This window comes from Perca flavescens, chromosome 11 (genome assembly GCF_004354835.1).
Source record: "Perca flavescens isolate YP-PL-M2 chromosome 11, PFLA_1.0, whole genome shotgun sequence".
Lineage (NCBI taxonomy): Eukaryota > Metazoa > Chordata > Actinopteri > Perciformes > Percidae > Perca > Perca flavescens.
In genome coordinates this window covers 34,299,349-34,317,038 of record NC_041341.1, presented here as the reverse complement: position 1 = coordinate 34,317,038, position 17,690 = coordinate 34,299,349, and the positions used below count along the sequence as shown (strand labels likewise).

Genomic DNA, 17,690 nt, shown 5'->3' with positions numbered 1-17,690 from the left:
TCTACAAAAACTACCCCCGAGAATGCGCCAACAGGAAACATATATAGTAACTGGGCCAAACCAAATAACCCGCACAGGGGAAAAACAAAATAGACACAATTGAAACTAATACAAATAAACCCAGCCTAAACCTAAATCCCCCCCTCCAGCATGGCATCTGATGGTACGGCCCAATTGGCAGGCCATAGTATATAACAGTCCTTCACCCTTAGTCACGCCTTTTCTGCACTGGGAAGGAGGAACTCATCACAAGCATGGTAACAAAAAACAAAAACATAATGATTAATATAACAAAACCTTTCAATGTAAAAAAAGAGTGTATTCCATTTAAACCATATAAAGCTAAAGGAAATAAATGTGGATTATTAATTAACCAAACAGTGTAATGTGTTTGCTTTAATGTTGAAATTGTTTAGAGTGTGGCTGACTGCACAATGAATTAATGTGTACTAAAAAGCATGGGGTGAAATTGTGTACCATATTACCATTGCTGGCTGTTTAGGTTTAACCTGTGTGGCTTAGGCCATCTCTAAACAGCCAGACACATGTACACTCCGGCCACAGGGGGGCGGTAATGCGCCATTCAGCGCATCGATACACAGAAAGGAGACGAGCCTCCATCATGATTCATGACGGCGCATGCGCAAATTCAAGGTGAATCTAGCATGGAGGAGTTCACTTAGCTGCTGCGGTCGCCGTAAATCTAGTTTTTAATGAGTTCGCTTATCATAAACATCTTGAAGAGTAATAAAACACCGCGTGCCGCTGTCTGATAGAAGTCTGTCTGTATTTCGGTGGGGTGTCTGTGAATGAACGCTAATTATCGCTGCCATCTCCTCTGAAGTTTATAACGTTAACGTTAGCTAGGTAAGTTTGTTTTCTTGCTCATCTGTTAGCCTTAGTTACAGTAAGTTACTGTTAGCCAGCGTTAGCGTCCATGTGAACGGTAACGGCAGCTACGTGAGAAGTCTCCAGTTGTGAGACATGTAACCGTTCCAGTATGAGCCGCCCCCCGTCAGGTTGATAACCGCTGGAGGACAATGGGCAGGTGGAGGACTGGACTAACGTTAGTGGGCTGGAGCCTGGGACACAATCTAAAGACAGAGGGTGCACACAGTAACGTTATATGACACAGTGATACAACTATGGATCACATAATTAATATAGAGGCACCGTAACGTTACGTTCCTTACCGGACGGTAGACGCGTAGTCTGGTGTTATGGCAGATCCCTGTAGGCTGAAAGAGACTCCGGGCTAAAGTTAGAGCTTGGCAATATATCGATATTTTATTGGTATCGTGATATGAGACTAGATATTGTCTTAGATTTTGGATATTGTAATATGGCATAAGTGTTGTTTTTTTCCTGATGTTAAAGGCTGCATTACAGTAAAGTGATGTCATTTTCTGAACATACCAGACTGTTTTATTATTTACCTTTACCCTCTTAGTCATTATATCCACATTACTGATGATTATCATAAATCTCATTGTGTATATATTTTGTGAAAGCACCATTACTCAACATTACAATATCGATGTTGAGGTGTTTGGTCAAAAATATTGTGATATTTGATTTTCTCCATCGCCCAGCTCTAGTTAGAGTTCCAACATTAATGTTGTTAGAATAATAATAATATAATTATAATGTTTGGAAATAGTGTCTGACTGACTTATCTCTGCCCTGTAGAAACCGACCGGGACAGTGCAAGACAGCAGACCCTCAACCATGGCCAGGGTGAGTGAGTGAGTGAGTGAGTGAGTGAGTGTGTGTGTGTGTGTGTGTGTGTGTGTGTGTGTAAGTAAAGGAGAATAATTACTTTATTAATCCCCAGGGGGAAATTCAGTAATTTCACCCCATTGACACTGACACCCACACAGCAGTTGGATGTTAGTTATGGTGAAAGGAGTGCATGAGATGTCTGGGAGTAGTTCAGAGCTGATTGTATACAGGCAGTGGCCGCTTTATTAGGTACACTTGTACATTGTAATGCAGGCCAGCTGTTGTGCCATGAACGGTCCTCTAAAAAGATAATTAATAATAATAATAACCACAGGAACTGAGTTAGGTAACAAGGCTCTAGTGTTCAGCCTCAGTGGGACCTGTTGCATGTGCAGTATAGCCCATGTTTATCAGTGAGTGTAGTCTAAATGAAGACTGTAAAGACTGAGTTGTGTGAAGCAGTGTGTGTGTGTGTGTGTCTGTGTTCAGGTGCTGTGCAGCAGAGCCAGGCTGGTCACATATCTCCCAGGGTTCCATGTGTTGCTGCGCCGTGTGGCTGGAGCCAGAGCCTTCTCTGCTGCTGGGTCCATCTCGTCCACCCCCCCCTCCGAAATGGGTAGGCCTCCACTGCTTCACATCGCAGCATTTGTTAGCTGCCGCAGGTCATATGTGGCTATAGAGCAGCAACACAGAGATGTGATGTGAAGGGCGACGTGAGAGTTAGAGAGAGGTGCGGTCTAAGATCAGGGTCATTTTGGATCGTAGAAGTGAGTTTACTCGCTTGATTACCAAGGAAAATGCACCAAACTAACACTTACTTACTTAACACTTATTTACTAACCCTTTGAAATGTGTATTTCTCAACATAAACCTACAAAGTTAAGAAAAAATACACAAACAACAAAATGTGCAATCCTTTTTTTAAATAACTACAAAATTAAATGACAAAAAGATCTTTTCAAAATAGACACAGTACAAATGAAATAAGTAAAACAAATAACAAAAAAAAACATTCTTATTAAAATAAGGTTGTAATGCCCTTATAAACAATGACATTCAAGATGGGTGTAATATAATTAGTGATGAAGTTACAGAACGTAAATGTAAAAAGTAAGTAGATATAAATTTGGGAGCAGCGTGCTATGCACGGAGATGAGGCTCTGCTCACAGTTCTCCGTGCTGGGAGGGGGTCTTCTTCTGCATGAAGGGACTGACTGGAACACTTGTAGGCGTACATATTGCCCCCCTCAGGTCTGGAAGGACTGCATCTCCCGGTACCACCTACGGTACCTGCTGTCCTGTAGAAAAATGAGTAGCGTCATGTTTCAGAATGTTGGCATGGACTTGTTACTGACGTATGGCTTCTCGTGATACTCCTAGTTGCAGTTGGTTGTGGCGTAGAATGTAAATGTATAAGAGTGAACGCTGCGTGCTGATGCGTCCTGTGCTTTCCCTCCCTGCCTCAGGGCTGCAGACGGTGTGGCCTGATGACAGCATGGGGCCGTTTGGACCCCAGGACCAGCGCTTCCAGCTGCCCGGGAACGTGGGCTTTGACTGCCACCTGGGAGGATTAGCCGAGCAGAAAAAGAGCGTGGCGCACGAGACGCTCCCTGATGTGCTGTCCTCCCCGTCCAGCAGTGAGAGGCACGAGTTCATTCTGGCCCAGTTCCTCCCAGAGTTCTTAGTAAGTCCGATAACATTCACATTACCCCCAGGGTCCGAAATTAACACTCGCCAGTCGCCAAATGTGGGTACATCACACAGATGGGCCGTTTTACCCCACTGCCCCAGCCTGTGGAGAATCTCGGATCTGGGATCCCAGTCTTAGCTTGGCTGCAGGCAAGCCCTCTTTCTAGCTGCATTTTGGGTTAATCAGCTCAACCAATCGTGTGTGTGTGTGTGTGTGTGTGTGTGTGTGTGTGTGTGTGTGTGTGTGTGTGTGTGTGTGTGTGTGTCAGGAGAAAGATGAGCCAGCCTCGTCTTCTAATCCAGCCGACCAGTACTTTGACGTCTCCAGTCTGGAGTGTGCCGTTCAGTCGTGCCCTGAACTACTAAAGCAAGGTACCGTACTGCACGGGTCACACAACCATCCATAACAGCTGCGTTGACTTCCTGGGTTTGTGAGCGTGTCTTTGCTGCTACTGTGCCTTTTTTTTTTTTGTAATCCACGTTTGTCCATTGTCTGTCTTTGTGTCTGACGCCTGATGTTTCCTGGTAACGTGCCGAGCAGATTTCCAGTCCATGTTCCCCGAGGCTCCGTTGTCTGGGATGATGGTCGTCACGGTGACCCAGAAGAGCCAGAACGATATGACTGCGTGGAGTGCCCAGGTGGAACAGGAGAGGGAACACATGCTCGGCAAGGTGAGCTGCTGTCTGCCGTTAGTTAGAACACACGGAGCAGTGAGGATGCTCATGTACAACCGCTGGCTTTTCCAAATATTTCTTATTTTTTCTATTTTTTTTTTTTTGCACACGTCCCACGCGGGGAGCTGAAGACAGTGAATCCCAACCACACAACCCCTAACCGTTGACGCCACTCAGCGAGACTAAGTTGTTATTTGCTTCGCAGTTTGTTGATGGAGCAAAGGAAATCTGCTGCGCTCTGCAGAGAGAAGGATTCTGGGCCGACTTCATCGAGCCATCCTCTGGCCTGGCGGTAAGATCCCACTGTCACTCACTTTTCCTGGAGATGGATGTGATGAGATAAATAAGTGTGTGTGTGTGTGTGTGTGTGTGTGTGTGTGTGTGTGTGTGTGTGTGTGTGTGTGTGTGCCTCCCCAGTTCTTTGGCTCGTACACCAACAACACACTGTTTGAGACGGATGAGCGCTACCGCCACCTGGGCTTTCAGATCGAGGACCTGGGCTGCTGCAGAGTGATCCGACACTCTGCGTGGGGGACACACGTGTTTGTGGGGACAATATTCACCAACGCACCACCCAGCAGCCCCGTCATGAAGACGCTGCAGGGCAGCTGAGCACCAGCTGCCATTCAAACTGTTAACACACCTACGGACTATTTGGTGACCGCAGCTCCATCATTGTAACTAATTCTCAGTAATTCCCATCAGTGGTTTTACCTTTGCAACGTGTGTATAAATGAGTTGATTTTGAGTTATATTTATAGATGCCAATCCAATCCTGAAAGGCTGCTGTCATCACATTAAAGTCTTTCTTGACTAAACTAAGAGTTGGCTCCACTTCCAGTTGGGCCGGTCTGTGTACAGCCTTACTGTGATTTTATGCAAACAGGCTGTGACCCCACATTGGTCAAATCAGCAACTGGAGCTGACGGGGGTCGCTCCACGTAATCCAAGGGTTAGCGTAGCCACCGGCGTCCGACGGGCCGAGCCCAGGAACGTGGCCTGGCGACGTTAAGGGGATCAAAGTTCAGTAGAGGTGGACGTTGTCTTTCTTTGCTCCAAAGTTCATGTGTTTTTGAGACGACGAGATAGATTGCGCAGTTAAGTCTCGAAGAAAACTAAAACTGTTCAAATTATGGCGACATCTTGGATTTGAAACCTGCAGCTGTAGTCCCTATGTCCCCAGGGTGCAAAGAACAAAGGGAGATGGACATTTCAAATGCAGTTAGAATGATAAAAAGTCCATTCCAAGTCTAAAGCCTCGTGGGCTTAGCGTTCCAGGACTATAGCATCAGTCGGGCTACAGGCAGCAGGTGATCAGACAGAGAGCGTTTTTTGGCAGCCTGAGCCGGCTTTTGGCTTTTGTCTGCTGCTGCTGCATTGCTCAGCACTCGACGCTCGGTTGAAAAAACTTCAACTCAAAGTTGATAAGTGCCTGACGTCATTTAGCCTCACAGCAAAACACTGGTTGGCTGAGCAGGGGGGATTTGATGGCTGCCTAGCAAGAATAACAAAAAGACGCAGCTGGTCGGGGGGAGGCGTTTTGAACAAACATGGCAGCACAACGTGCCAGCGGTCTGTCTGGTCGGGGCCGTTAGAAGACCCGGTAAGAGGAGAGACAGAGAACCCTGGGAACATGGATACTCTCTCCTGCCCGTTCTGGAGCTGCTGCTGATTACATGTTTATTGGCAAACCAGCAGTGCGCTGGAGTCACTACTCTCTCATCCACGGCCTCTCTGCCGAGTCACGGGGGACACCTCGTGGTAACAGGTTGTGCAGTTGGGGGATGTTTGGTGCCACCTTGGCAGTGCCCTGGTGGTGAACTGGCACCTCTCCAGCTACCAGTCCACACTCGGTACGGGGGACTTGAAGCGACGACCCTCTGGTTCCTGGGTCTCTACCGACTGAGCTACAGTTCCCCCCGCCCCCCAGACGTCAGGAACAAACAGTTACTGGTTGCTGCTAGTACTGAAATATATGGGTACACAACAAGGGGAAATATATACTGGTTACAGTCTGGGAAAACAAAACGGAATTTGGGGAAAACATTAGTGATATTGTGCAGACCCTAAGGTAATGCTGGTATAATGTAATGAAGAGTTAAAAAAAAAAATCAGTTATAATAACCAGCCTTAGGTTGATCAGCATCGAGCTATGATGCAACCATCAAAAACCAATTCCGGGGGGGTGGTGGTGTGTGTATGTCTGTGTCTGTCTCTCTGTGTGTAAGTCTGTCTGCGTCTCTCTCTGTGTGTAAGTCTGTCTCTCTGTGTGTAAGTCTGCCTGTGTGTCTGTCTCTCTGTGTGTAAGTCTGTCTGCAGCTCTTTACACACACGTGATGACACAGACTACAGCAGAGACCCATGTAACCTGCTGCCGACCAGCCTATGCAGGCCTGACCTCCAGTCATGGTCTTGGCTGGGGGCTACACACCCAAAAGCTGAGGCCCCATCCCACATCAGAGGGCCCGAGTCCAGGCACAGGACAACACTGGCACACTGCTACGGCTCTTGATGTTATTTTTCTTTTTTCAACTTTAAACCGCTTGATAAGCAACTGGCTCCAACATGGCTGAGGAATTTCAGTCCCCATTATATTTCCTCTACCATAGGTGGCCTGAGTTGTCTTTGATTATGTAATAATAACATCAGCAGAATCCCAATAACGCTCAGATGAAAATATATCTTCTGGAAACGTTCCCACACAGAGACAAAAGACAACGAGGATGATTGCCATAAAAATAATAATAGAGTGTAGTTATGTCTATAACAGATTCAGCTCTCTGTATCACTTTTTCATTTGATTTCTTTCATCTGCTGTTTGCTCCGAGTTACACTGAGATGGTTCCCGGTCTGATGTTACATTTTCTAGTTCTTGTATTCTTTAAGCTGTTCTTTATTCATCTTAGATGAATATGCAACGGCCTTATTTCTAATGAAAGCTTTTATTGAACATCAAGTATCCAGCATCATCCACAGAGGGACTGTTGATCTTTAAGAATTCTGTTTGTTCTTGTTCAGGTTGGTCACAGAATTCTTGGTTTTTAGCAACAATCTTTAGCTGAACCGCCACCTAGTGGCTCTCTGAGGTGATTTAGTAATGGACCGTTGACATTCGTATGCGTGGTGATCTGATCTATCTGTCGGAGCTGATTAGGTTATCGTTTCTTGTTCATTAAACATCTGTAATATACATTCTGACCACTAGGGTGTAGTATAGGATAGCTTGGTAACATGGTGAGAGGTATCACAGCACAGGTGTTTTAAATGAACAGGTAATCAGTGACACACACACATTACAGATACTTTAATACAAGGTATGTTACTTCAGTTATGGTCAGCTTATATCTCAGTGTAATAATAATAATTGTATGTGGTCAGGTTTTATAGTATACCTTAGACTGCATTATTTGTCGGCTAATGTCCATAGCGTTCACAGTCAGCTAATGCACTCTGTCTGTTACCTTGGCAACAACGTATTTTTATTTTGTTTTAATGTTCCCCCCCCTCATCAAGCCAGCCAGATTACTTCCCCACGTTGTCTTTACAGTTTGAGTTTTTGGAAAGGAGAAACCCTTGAGATGTAGCATGTCATATTTAATGGGGGGTCCTAATTATATTTCATCTTTTTTTTTAATTGTATGTTCATCTTTATTCTGTAAGTCAACGAGGACGCCATGGGCGATGTCACACCCTTTTAAGGGGGGGCTCAAGCATCCCTATATTTCATCTCAGTCCCCCTAAAAATGATATTCTCATATAATATCAAAAAAAAAAAATTTAAATCAATTTTAGTGCTTCAAGTGAGAGTTTGCGAACTTGTCTGTTAGTGACAGAGGACACACAATTAGGTGTTCAGGTTCAAGGTACTGTAATACAGCACTTAGAGAACATCCAACTTCTTTTGCGATTACCTTTTGAGGCTTTCCCTCCTCGTGGAGGGGGTCAATGAGGGTTTCCAGCAGCCTTCCCCATGACTGAACCACTGAGAGACCCTTTAAAGGCTCAGGGACCCTTTGCAGGTGTTCTGGATTAATTAGCTGATTAGAGTGGGACACTTTGAGCCTACAATGGCCCTTTTTTCACAGCAGACATGTTGACTTGTCATAGTAGGAAGAGCACAGTTGAACTTGATAACCTTAACGATGGCTCAGTTCCATCAAGTGTCCCAGTAAGATATTTCAGTGTCTCAGCATGCACAATACCAGGGTCTCTCCTAAGTGGAATGCAGCCATCAGTAATGGTTTAATACCAGGACCTCTCCTAAGTGGAATGCAGCCATCATTAATGGTTTAATACCAGGGTCTCTCCTAAGTGGAATGCAGCCATCAGTAATTGTTTAATACCAGGGTCTCTCCTAAGTGGAATGCAGCCATCATTAATGGGTTTGAATACACCTGTGCTTTTCCTACTAGGACATGTCAACATGTCTGCTGTGAAAAAAAGGGTCTATATTGAACTTATTAATTTTCTGAGATTTAGAATTTCTTTTTTTATAAACTGTAAGCCATACTCATCAAAATTATAACAAATAAAGGCTTGAAATATCTCGCTTTGCATGTAATGAGTCTATAAGAATATATTAGTTTCAACTTTTAAGTTTAATTACTGAAATAAATGAACTTTTGCATGATATTCAAATTTTCCGAGTTTCACCTGTATATGACATGTTAACGTTTACATCATATGACATGTTAATAATGCTAACATTATATGACATGTTAATAATGCTAACATTATATGACATGCTAACATTATATGACATGTTAATAATGTTAACATATGACATGTTAATGCTAACATGACATGTTAATAATGCTAACATTATATGACATGTTAATAATGCTAACATTATATGACATGTTAATAATGCTAACATTATATGACATTTTAATAATGCTAACATTATATGACATGTTAGTAATGCTAACATATGACATGTTAATGCTAACATGACATGTTAATGCTAACATGACATGTTAATAATGCTAACATTATATGACATGTTAATAATGCTAACATATGTGCAACTAGAACATTAATACATTTAGAGTAGACCAAACACTTTGAGTAGAAAGATTTTTATATTGAAATGGCCGGATTCTGTGCTGATACGATGGTTGAAATACGATGCTACTCTGGTGGAGGACACTTAGTGGTTCTTCAGCCCCCCCCACTCCCCACCCCCAGTCTCGGATGTGGAAGGACACACTCGCTGGCTGTAAGGCGTTTCCCGGTGTGGTGCTGCTGTCAGGCCCGCGGCCATCACAGGACTTTAGATTCCATACTTCTCCTTCAGCTGCTCCACCAGGCTGACGTACTCCGTCATGGCGTCCTCTTTGCTCTTGCCTGACAGGGAATACAAATACAAATAAAACATTCAGGTTCATTCATACATAATGCATTTTATTTGAGGTTTCTACAGATCCTATCGACGTCAGTTATCGGCCATACAGCCAGGTTAATATCGGTCATCGTATCGGCCAAAATCTTCATATCTGTTTATTCCTTAAAATGATGAGGACAGCAACGACATGATGCCGTTGACTGTGGCGACAGAGGCAGACAAGGTGTCAGACTTCTCAGCTCTTCAGGAGACTTCTGTGAAAAGGAAAGGTAAAGTGCTGAATATATTGATATTAATATATGAACTGATCCAGATGTTTTTAGGTGTCTAAAGCACGTTTAGCTGCTGCCCCCATCCACAGCAACACGCTGATTAACTTCCGTGTTGGTTCTCCTGTCTGCTTCTCCAAACTGAAATCTACTGGAGCTATATCTATATATATATATATATATATATAGATATATATATATAGATATATATATATATATATGCGCTGGAATTATTCTTTAAGGAAGGCATTTTCCACAGACTTGGAGCAAGATCCCCAGAAGCCGTAGTAACCTGGTTTTCAGTTTGACTGGGAAGCCACTGAACCAGACTGGACCCCTGTACTGAAGGACCCTTTGAATGGTGGAGCAGAAGAATAGGTTGAGAATTTCCTCACTGGCTCCAAATGACCAAAGTCACCTTAAAAAGTAGATCCTCTGTTGAACTTTATTGCAGATGAAACCCACATGGGGGGGTCCAGGACAATGGGCCGTCTAAGTTCACCCCCAGATATTTGAATGATGCTTTATGGGTTGATTGTGAACTATGAATGGAACAACATGGGTGTCTTGGGTGGCTCCCAAGATGATCTCTGTTTTGAGAGTGTTCATGATGGTGACGGTGCAGTGGATTCAACACATGCCTTTGGTGTGGGAGACCCTGGTTCAATTCCCACTGTGATACATCAACCAACGTGTCCCAGAGCCAGACACTTAACCCATAGTTGCTCCAGAGGCGTGTGACCTCTGACATATATATATAGCAATTGGATGTCGCTTTGGATAAAAGCGTCAGCTAAATGACACATAATTGTAATTTATTAGGAGAGCATTACGGTCACACCACTGAACCATTTTGTTCACACTGTCCAGATAAAGGTCTGGCTCCTCCCCTCTCCATCACTGCTACTAGTGCCGGATCATCGGAGAAGCTGATAATGTGGTGGTCAGGCACACTTGTAACAGTCATTTGTGTAAAGGGTAAATAACAGTGGGGAGCTGACACAGCCTTGTGGAGCACCGCAGCTTGTTGTTACCGGGGAAAGTAGATGTTAACCCGAACCAGCTGCCACCTATTGATGAGAAAGGAGTAGTACCAATGGATGAGATTTGGGTTTATCTCCATCTGATGCATTTTAGAGACCAATAGGTCTGGCTGTATTGTGTTGAATGCAGAGAAGTCAATGAAAAGCACTCTGGCATATGGTTTTATTTTCTGTGCATTGAGATGTTTCGAAACAAGATGCACGAGTGTAGCCACAGCGTCATCAGTACTACGCTGTTGCTTGTATGCAAACCGATGTGGGTCCATTTTATTCTGTACAGACCGAGAGCGTTAGAGAGATCGAGGTCGAGAGTCAGTGCACACCTTGGGGTGTGGTATGATGTGTGAATGCTGGAACATGGGCTGCTATACTGTCCCTCCCCTCCGGGGGACAAAGGTCTTAAAGGGTGTGCTTGTGTGTTGCTGTGTTTGTACTTGAACATCTTTCTCAGTCCGATTTACCTTCACTCAGGTTACTTTGACAGATGAAGGCAAACCACGAGGAGTTCATGTGTAAAGCCTGCACGGCTTTAACCTCTCACCCGTACATGTGGGATTACTTGTGGTGAACTCCCCAGCTTTAAGGGGGAACACAAGGAGACCTGCATCACTTGCTGATCAGGTAACCACGAGATGCACACATTTGTACTGCCTTGTCTTTGTTACCTTAACTTAAGAATGCAAATCCAAACCCTCAAACAGCCCACCCCCACACCACCTACGGGACTCAAGATGTACCTTTCTGCTTCTCCCAGGCATCCCATTTGGCTTTCCCGGTGAAATCCAACATCCCTGGACGACCTGCACAGACAAGACAGACAGACACGTGCGAGGGAAGGAAACTCCACGTTAGCAAAGAGCTTATGTACAGGAAGTCCAAGAGCATTTTTCCATTACATGATAGCTGCTCGACTCTACTCGACCTCGGCGCCCCGTCTGTCTAGCTAATGATGACACAGTGATTAGTGACGATTCTCTCTGACCAATCAGTACTCTGCAGGTTTTCACGTCACCTTTTGGTATCGCCTCAGCTCGCTTGGGACCTCGACTGAGGTGGTACTAATAAAAGTACCCGTTAGCAGGTACCAGGGACTTTTTTTTTTTTATAAATAATGGAAAACCCAAAAAGGCGCGCAGAGTCGAGCAGGTACCATGTAATGGAAAAACGCCCAAAAAGCCTCTGTGGGAACTGGCCTCCTACTCTCCTCAGGGACTTCCATCCACTCACCAACCGGTGTTTTACATTATTTTCCGATGAATCTATTGATTATTTTCTCATAAGTGGATAACCCTTTGGTTTACTTACCAATAAATAACCAGAACGTCTTCCATTAATCGTTCAACCTTTAATTCAAGTAATACAATATTGTTGTATATAATAATAAAAATATAGCAGAATGCATTGCATTATATGTATTTTACCAACTTTCTTGGCAAGGACAATGGATTATTTGCGTGACAGTCAGGCCCAGGGGAAAAAGGGCAATAAAGCTGCAAGTTTAAAAATAATTGCTGGCTGCTGGCTATCTGTGGATGGGTCTTGTCCGCTCTCATCCTGAGTGAAGTCCCTTAGCGGCGGGGAGTGAGGCAGAAATACAGAGTTGGAAATCTGGCTAAATTAGCATTAGATTTGTCCTCTATCTATACAGCTAACATTAACGCTAGCTGGCGAACAAAACCATGAGTTAGCCCAGTGCTGTTTAACGTTAACTTTACCTTGATCAAAACAATTTGCTAGAACGTTAAAATAAAACTAAAATAACTTTATGAACATGTCCAACAATGTTGTAACCTTATAACGTCCCCCACCAAGCATTAGCATGAGCTCAACATAACGTTAAGCTGGATCGATCAATATTGAGATGTATCAATAAAGAAGATCTCTGCTGTATTACTGTGTTGTAAGTGGCTTGTAATCGATGACAAAATGATGCGGTGTGGCAGAAAGCAAGCTGTATTACGGTTACGGAGTATTGTTCTTTCTGTGAGATTGTACGATTGCTCTTGAACGTATCATCTGGGTGCCTGTGTTTTGATGGAAGTTAAGAGGAACTAGGGGGGGGTTCAAAGGTTTTAGGACGTCACTGACAGGCAACTAAATGAAACGTCCCGTGTCATTAAAATAAAATAACAGATTTTTCTGGGTTTGAACACTGTTTGAAACATTTAGGATAGTGTAAGTACACAACTCAACAAAATACACAGCATAGCAGTTTTCAGATGACATTATGGGTTTACATAATTTACAATGTAGATCAGACACTTCTTTCTACAACTGTCCTGGTTAAAAAAAACATGCAACTGATCTCAGCTGGTATTATGTCTGGAATGGAAATTTCTAAGTGACCCCAAACTTTTGACCCTGTGTGTGTGTGTGTGTGTGTGTGTGTGTGTGTGTGTGTGTGTGTGTGTGTATATATATATATATATATATATATATATATATATATATATATATATATATATATATATATAAAAAAAAACATAGATATGGTCATTTTTAGACATTTTAATGCATAAAAAAACATATTGTACCTTTAAACTTTGACTCACTGTGCGTTTTCACTTCAGCAAAGTTAACCGGAACATTGTTTCCTAAAAATGCCTTGTTTATCGTTCCGCCAATCAAGCTAGCTAGCGTTAGCTGGTGACTAAGGAAAAGTCTGCAGATTCTCTGTACTGCCGTACATGCAGAGTTTCCCCATACACAGTTCCCCTGAATCCATGAACGGTATTTATGGACTTGAGCCTGAATAAAACCCAAGATTTTATTAAATCAAGTCAGAGCTGTCTTCATGACAAAAATCTGTTCAGATGTGATCTTAAAGGTGCAATATGCAATACGGACAACTAGTGTTTAAAATAGTTACTGCAGTACAAATTCAAAATACTGGAGTGAGTTGTCTCCCGCGAGACAGCAGCATCCACAACAATGTTGCTAAACGCTAGTCTCACATAGTTAGACATAACTTCACAGTCCCGTGTGAGAGTGAGACGCTGTGTTCAGAGTCCCGTGTGAGAGTGAGACGCTGTGTTCAGAGTCCCGTGTGAGAGTGAGACGCTGTGTTCAGAGTCCCGTGTGAGAGTGAGACGCTGTGTTCAGAGTCCCGTGTGAGAGTGAGACGCTGTGTTCAGAGTCCCGTGTGAGAGTGAGACGCTGTGTTCAGAGTCCCGTGTGAGAGTGAAGGCCGGGACACATCAGGCCAATTATCTGGCGAGGTCAGTGACTCGAATCTGTTCGGTGTGTCCCGTCTGGGGGGCTGTCGGTGTTCATTTTGGCCGACCTGACATGTTCGGTCGGTGGCAGGGCAGCCGGGACTCACCCGGAAATGGCGAGCGGAATGAGGTGACTAGAGTCTCAAAATCTGACGAAAATCTTTTAAACTGACCTTTGTTGATCTGAAATGAAGACAGATTCAGCAACTGCACGGCCTATTTCTCGCTTAAAATGTTTTCAGGAACACGTTTTAGTGAACTATTTTAGTACAATATGAGATCGTATTCTGAATGGCCGCCATGACAGTCTGGCTTTAGATTTCCGGAGAAAACAAACCCATGTGACGCGTTCGTCCAATCAGCTGCCAGTTTTCATTTCTTGGGCAACATTACAGATTAGCGCTGCCTGCGGTTATAGAGACATATTACGTCTCGTCTCCTCTCGTCTTTTTGGTCTGTTCTGTGGCAGTTTTTTGGACCTCTGGGACGCGACTGATCATATTGACGGGGTTTTCTGTCAAGGGTCGCCCGTCGGCTATACGTGTCTACACCTTAAGACGCTGTGTTCAGAGTCCCGTGTGAGAGTGAGACGCTGTGTTCAGAGTCCCGTGTGAGAGTGAGACGCTGTGTTCAGAGTCCCGTGTGAGAGTGAGACGCTGTGTTCAGAGTCCCGTGTGAGAGTGAGACGCTGTGTTCAGAGAACTTCCTCACCTGTGTTGACATCCCCGACAGTAGCCTGCTTGAACAGCGAGTAGACCTGCAGCATCTCTGCGTCGGCCGGCTTGGCCTTCAGCTGCTTCACATCAGCTGCTGCAGCATCAAACTTAGCCTGCCGGTCAGAGACAATCAGAGGTCAGAATTTTCTCATGGAGAACATTGGGAGTATCTGGATTTGCACGTGAACTGTGATAACTGTAGCCTGCAGAGAGTTACTGATGATAACGTGAGGAGTTAGTGTTGACGGCTGCTGGGCGAGGATTACTGCCTTCTTCTTCTTCTTCTTCTTCTCTCAGAGTTCTGCCTTTACAGCACAGTTAATAACCACCACTAACTCTCCGTAACACACCATGGCACAACCAAGTGTTACACAGAAATCATTTGGAACACTAATCTTTAATTCATTTTGTTATTTAAGATAAAAAAATGTATTTAAAAAAAAAAAAACTATTTCAGTTGCAATTTTAAATAGGGCACATCTGCTGTATAGCACAGATTATACAAATAGCAAAATAATATTTTTCAGTCATGCATTCTGTTTAAAACAACAACAAAAAAAATCGTGAGTAAATCGTATCAGGAACTTAAAATCGTGAATCGTATTGTTACATCCCTAAAAGACAATGAAGCTTTCTGTTAATCAGCGCCAAAATAAAAAAAATAAAAAAAATGTTTATTGCATTGCTCATTAAGAGAAGCACTACAGGTAGTGATGTGAATAAAGATAAGAAAAGATAATTCACTAGCTAGATAACTTGTCACCTTTCACAGAGATGTAACCAAACCAAAAGTAGTGCTGTCTGTGAGGAAAGCTGCTAAATGGCCAATAGAAATCCTAAATGTACAGGACGACGACCCCCCCCCCCCCCCCCCCGGCTGTAGGGCTAAGGCCAGCCTGCACGTGTCAGACTCTGGACTATCAGCTGACCCGATGATAGGACTGCAGCCCTCCAACATGATGTCAACACGCACGCAGAGCCACGCACCGTTTAAACTCACAGTACTAACGGTATTCGATATTCACATCTTCCCAACCAAAGTCAAGCTGTCCTATTAACGGTAACGTTTGTGCACAGATGCCTCGCGGAGAGAAGGTTAAGGGCGCACTGCCAAGTCCTATCACACTTTCAAAAACTAACATGTCTCATTCACCTAAGTAGCTATCTATCTAACTCTGGCTAACGCTAGCTAACGGCCAAAGAACATCCAGTCGACCAGCAGCTGCTACGAGTGGAGGTTAGGCAAACAGAACACGCCTCGGTTCACAGAGAAGGACACGGAAACGCGCCCCGGGGCTCTCTTAACAATAGCTAATGCTCTAGCATCAGCTAAAGCTAGCAGCTTCCTCTGGGCCGCAGGGGAAGTAGAGACCTGTGTCGGGTTAATAACGCAGTAACTAACGCTAACTGCTTCAACAACTCAGGCCTTACCTGGAGCTCCGCCATGGTTAGAGAGGGATCTGACTAGGCGGACTGGGATGGTTGGGGAATTTAAAGTCCACCGAAGTTCCCAGCATGCAACTGCTGCCGTACCCGGGCGCGATATTACGAAACCCACTATGGCCACGCCAAGACCCGCCCTTCAATAGCGTTCACACACTACTATTGCCCAGGCGTCCATGCTTACATGTACAGGTCCTATCCCCTGACCAATCCCCTAACCCTAACCTTAACCACTCGAGGTGAAATGCCTAACCCCAACCAATCGAGCTGCTTCGTAGGGCGGGTCTTGGCGTGGCCATAGTGGGATTCGTAATTCTGCTACCGGGCAAACGACCCGGAGCGACCCCACATTAAATCTCTGGCCTATGGTCGAGCCCGATTCGCCTCGCAGCCGCCCTGCCCTAAATGCTATTGGCTGACTCCAGCACTGGCGTGAACATTGTAGCCAATCACGCCTAAGGTGCGTAATCGTTAAGGATCCATTGTAAAATATTATGCAATTTATTTTATAAAGCGGATTTAAATTACAATCACTAATCCACAATGCTAGAAAACAAGCATGTATACATTATATGCACACATATCATACGATAAGATAGACTTTATTAATCCCACACTGGCGGAATTCCTTTGTTACAGCAGCTCAAAACAAATTCACTCACATCTGAATAAGACAAACACACATTAAATAGACATAGGAGGGGGGGGGGGGGGAGGTTTTGCCCGTGATTGATGCCAGCCTGGCAAAAACCCACCTTTCCCGCACCTCCTCTATGGTGTCCAGAGGGCAGACCAGAACAGAGCTAGCTCTCTTCACCAGTCTGTTAAGCCTTTTTTCTGTCCTTCTCTGTGCTCCCAGCTCCCCAGCAGGCTACTGCATAAAAGATTGCAGACGCAACCACAGAGTCATAAAACGTTTTTTAACAGAGTCCTGCACACACCAAAGAAACTCAGCCTCCTCAGCAGGTGTGGAGTGGAGACAGCTTTGGCTCTATCTGTACAGGACGTCTGCGTTTTTGGACCAGTCCAGTCTATTGTTGAGGTGAACACCCAGGTATTTGTATGTCTTCACCATCTCGATGTCGACACCCTACCGGGCGGCCTCCTGCGAAACTCAACTAAAGAAGATCTTTGTCTTGCTGGCGTTGATGTGAAGGTGGTTTGACTCAAACCAGATGACAAAGTCCCCGATGACCTCCCGGTATTCCTGATCATTCTCCTCCGATACCCTCCCAACAATGGCAGTTTCATCAGAGAACTTCTGCATGTGACATCTGTTTGGGTTGTGCCTGGAGTCGGCTGTATACAGGGTGAAGAGAAAAAGGAGCGAGCACTGTACCCTGTGGTGCTCCTGTGCTGCTCATCACCACATCAGACACACAGTCCTGGAGCCTCACATACTGTGGTCTGTCAGTGAGGTAACTGATGGTCCATGCAGACAGGTGGGGGTCAACTCCAGCTTCCAGTAGCTTCCCCCAGAGCAATGATAGTGGAATTGTATTGAAAGCAGTGGAGAAATCAAAAAACATGACCCTCACAGTGCTCCCAGTGTTCTCCACGTGACAATGATCTGT

General features: G+C 44.5%; 2 protein-coding genes across 4 annotated transcripts; one reads left to right on the top strand and one right to left on the bottom strand.

Moving 5' to 3' along the window:
- The first annotated feature begins 200 nt into the window (after positions 1 to 200).
- On the top strand, positions 201 to 4,908 carry mmadhcb (metabolism of cobalamin associated Db). Of its 3 annotated transcripts, none has more exons than XM_028591950.1 (8): positions 201 to 257; positions 1,690 to 1,737; positions 2,212 to 2,338; positions 3,189 to 3,406; positions 3,681 to 3,783; positions 3,953 to 4,083; positions 4,292 to 4,378; positions 4,504 to 4,908. In XM_028591950.1, exons 1-8 carry the CDS (start codon positions 255 to 257, stop codon positions 4,696 to 4,698), a joined length of 912 nt encoding a protein of 303 aa, XP_028447751.1. In that variant the 5' UTR covers positions 201 to 254; the 3' UTR covers positions 4,699 to 4,908. The 3 variants fall into 3 exon arrangements, with proteins under 3 accessions (XP_028447751.1, XP_028447750.1, XP_028447752.1); XM_028591949.1 differs by lacking the exon at positions 201 to 257 and adding an exon at positions 557 to 654; XM_028591951.1 differs by lacking the exon at positions 201 to 257 and adding an exon at positions 640 to 867.
- A 3,757-nt stretch (positions 4,909 to 8,665) lies between these two features.
- On the bottom strand, positions 8,666 to 16,228 carry dbi (diazepam binding inhibitor (GABA receptor modulator, acyl-CoA binding protein)). Its single transcript, XM_028590945.1, has 4 exons — positions 16,105 to 16,228; positions 14,669 to 14,786; positions 11,480 to 11,542; positions 8,666 to 9,432 (listed from the first exon to the last, which is right to left on the bottom strand). Exons 1-4 carry the CDS (start codon positions 16,117 to 16,119, stop codon positions 9,359 to 9,361), a joined length of 270 nt encoding a protein of 89 aa, XP_028446746.1. The 5' UTR covers positions 16,120 to 16,228; the 3' UTR covers positions 8,666 to 9,358.
- Between the last annotated feature and the right edge of the window lie 1,462 nt (positions 16,229 to 17,690).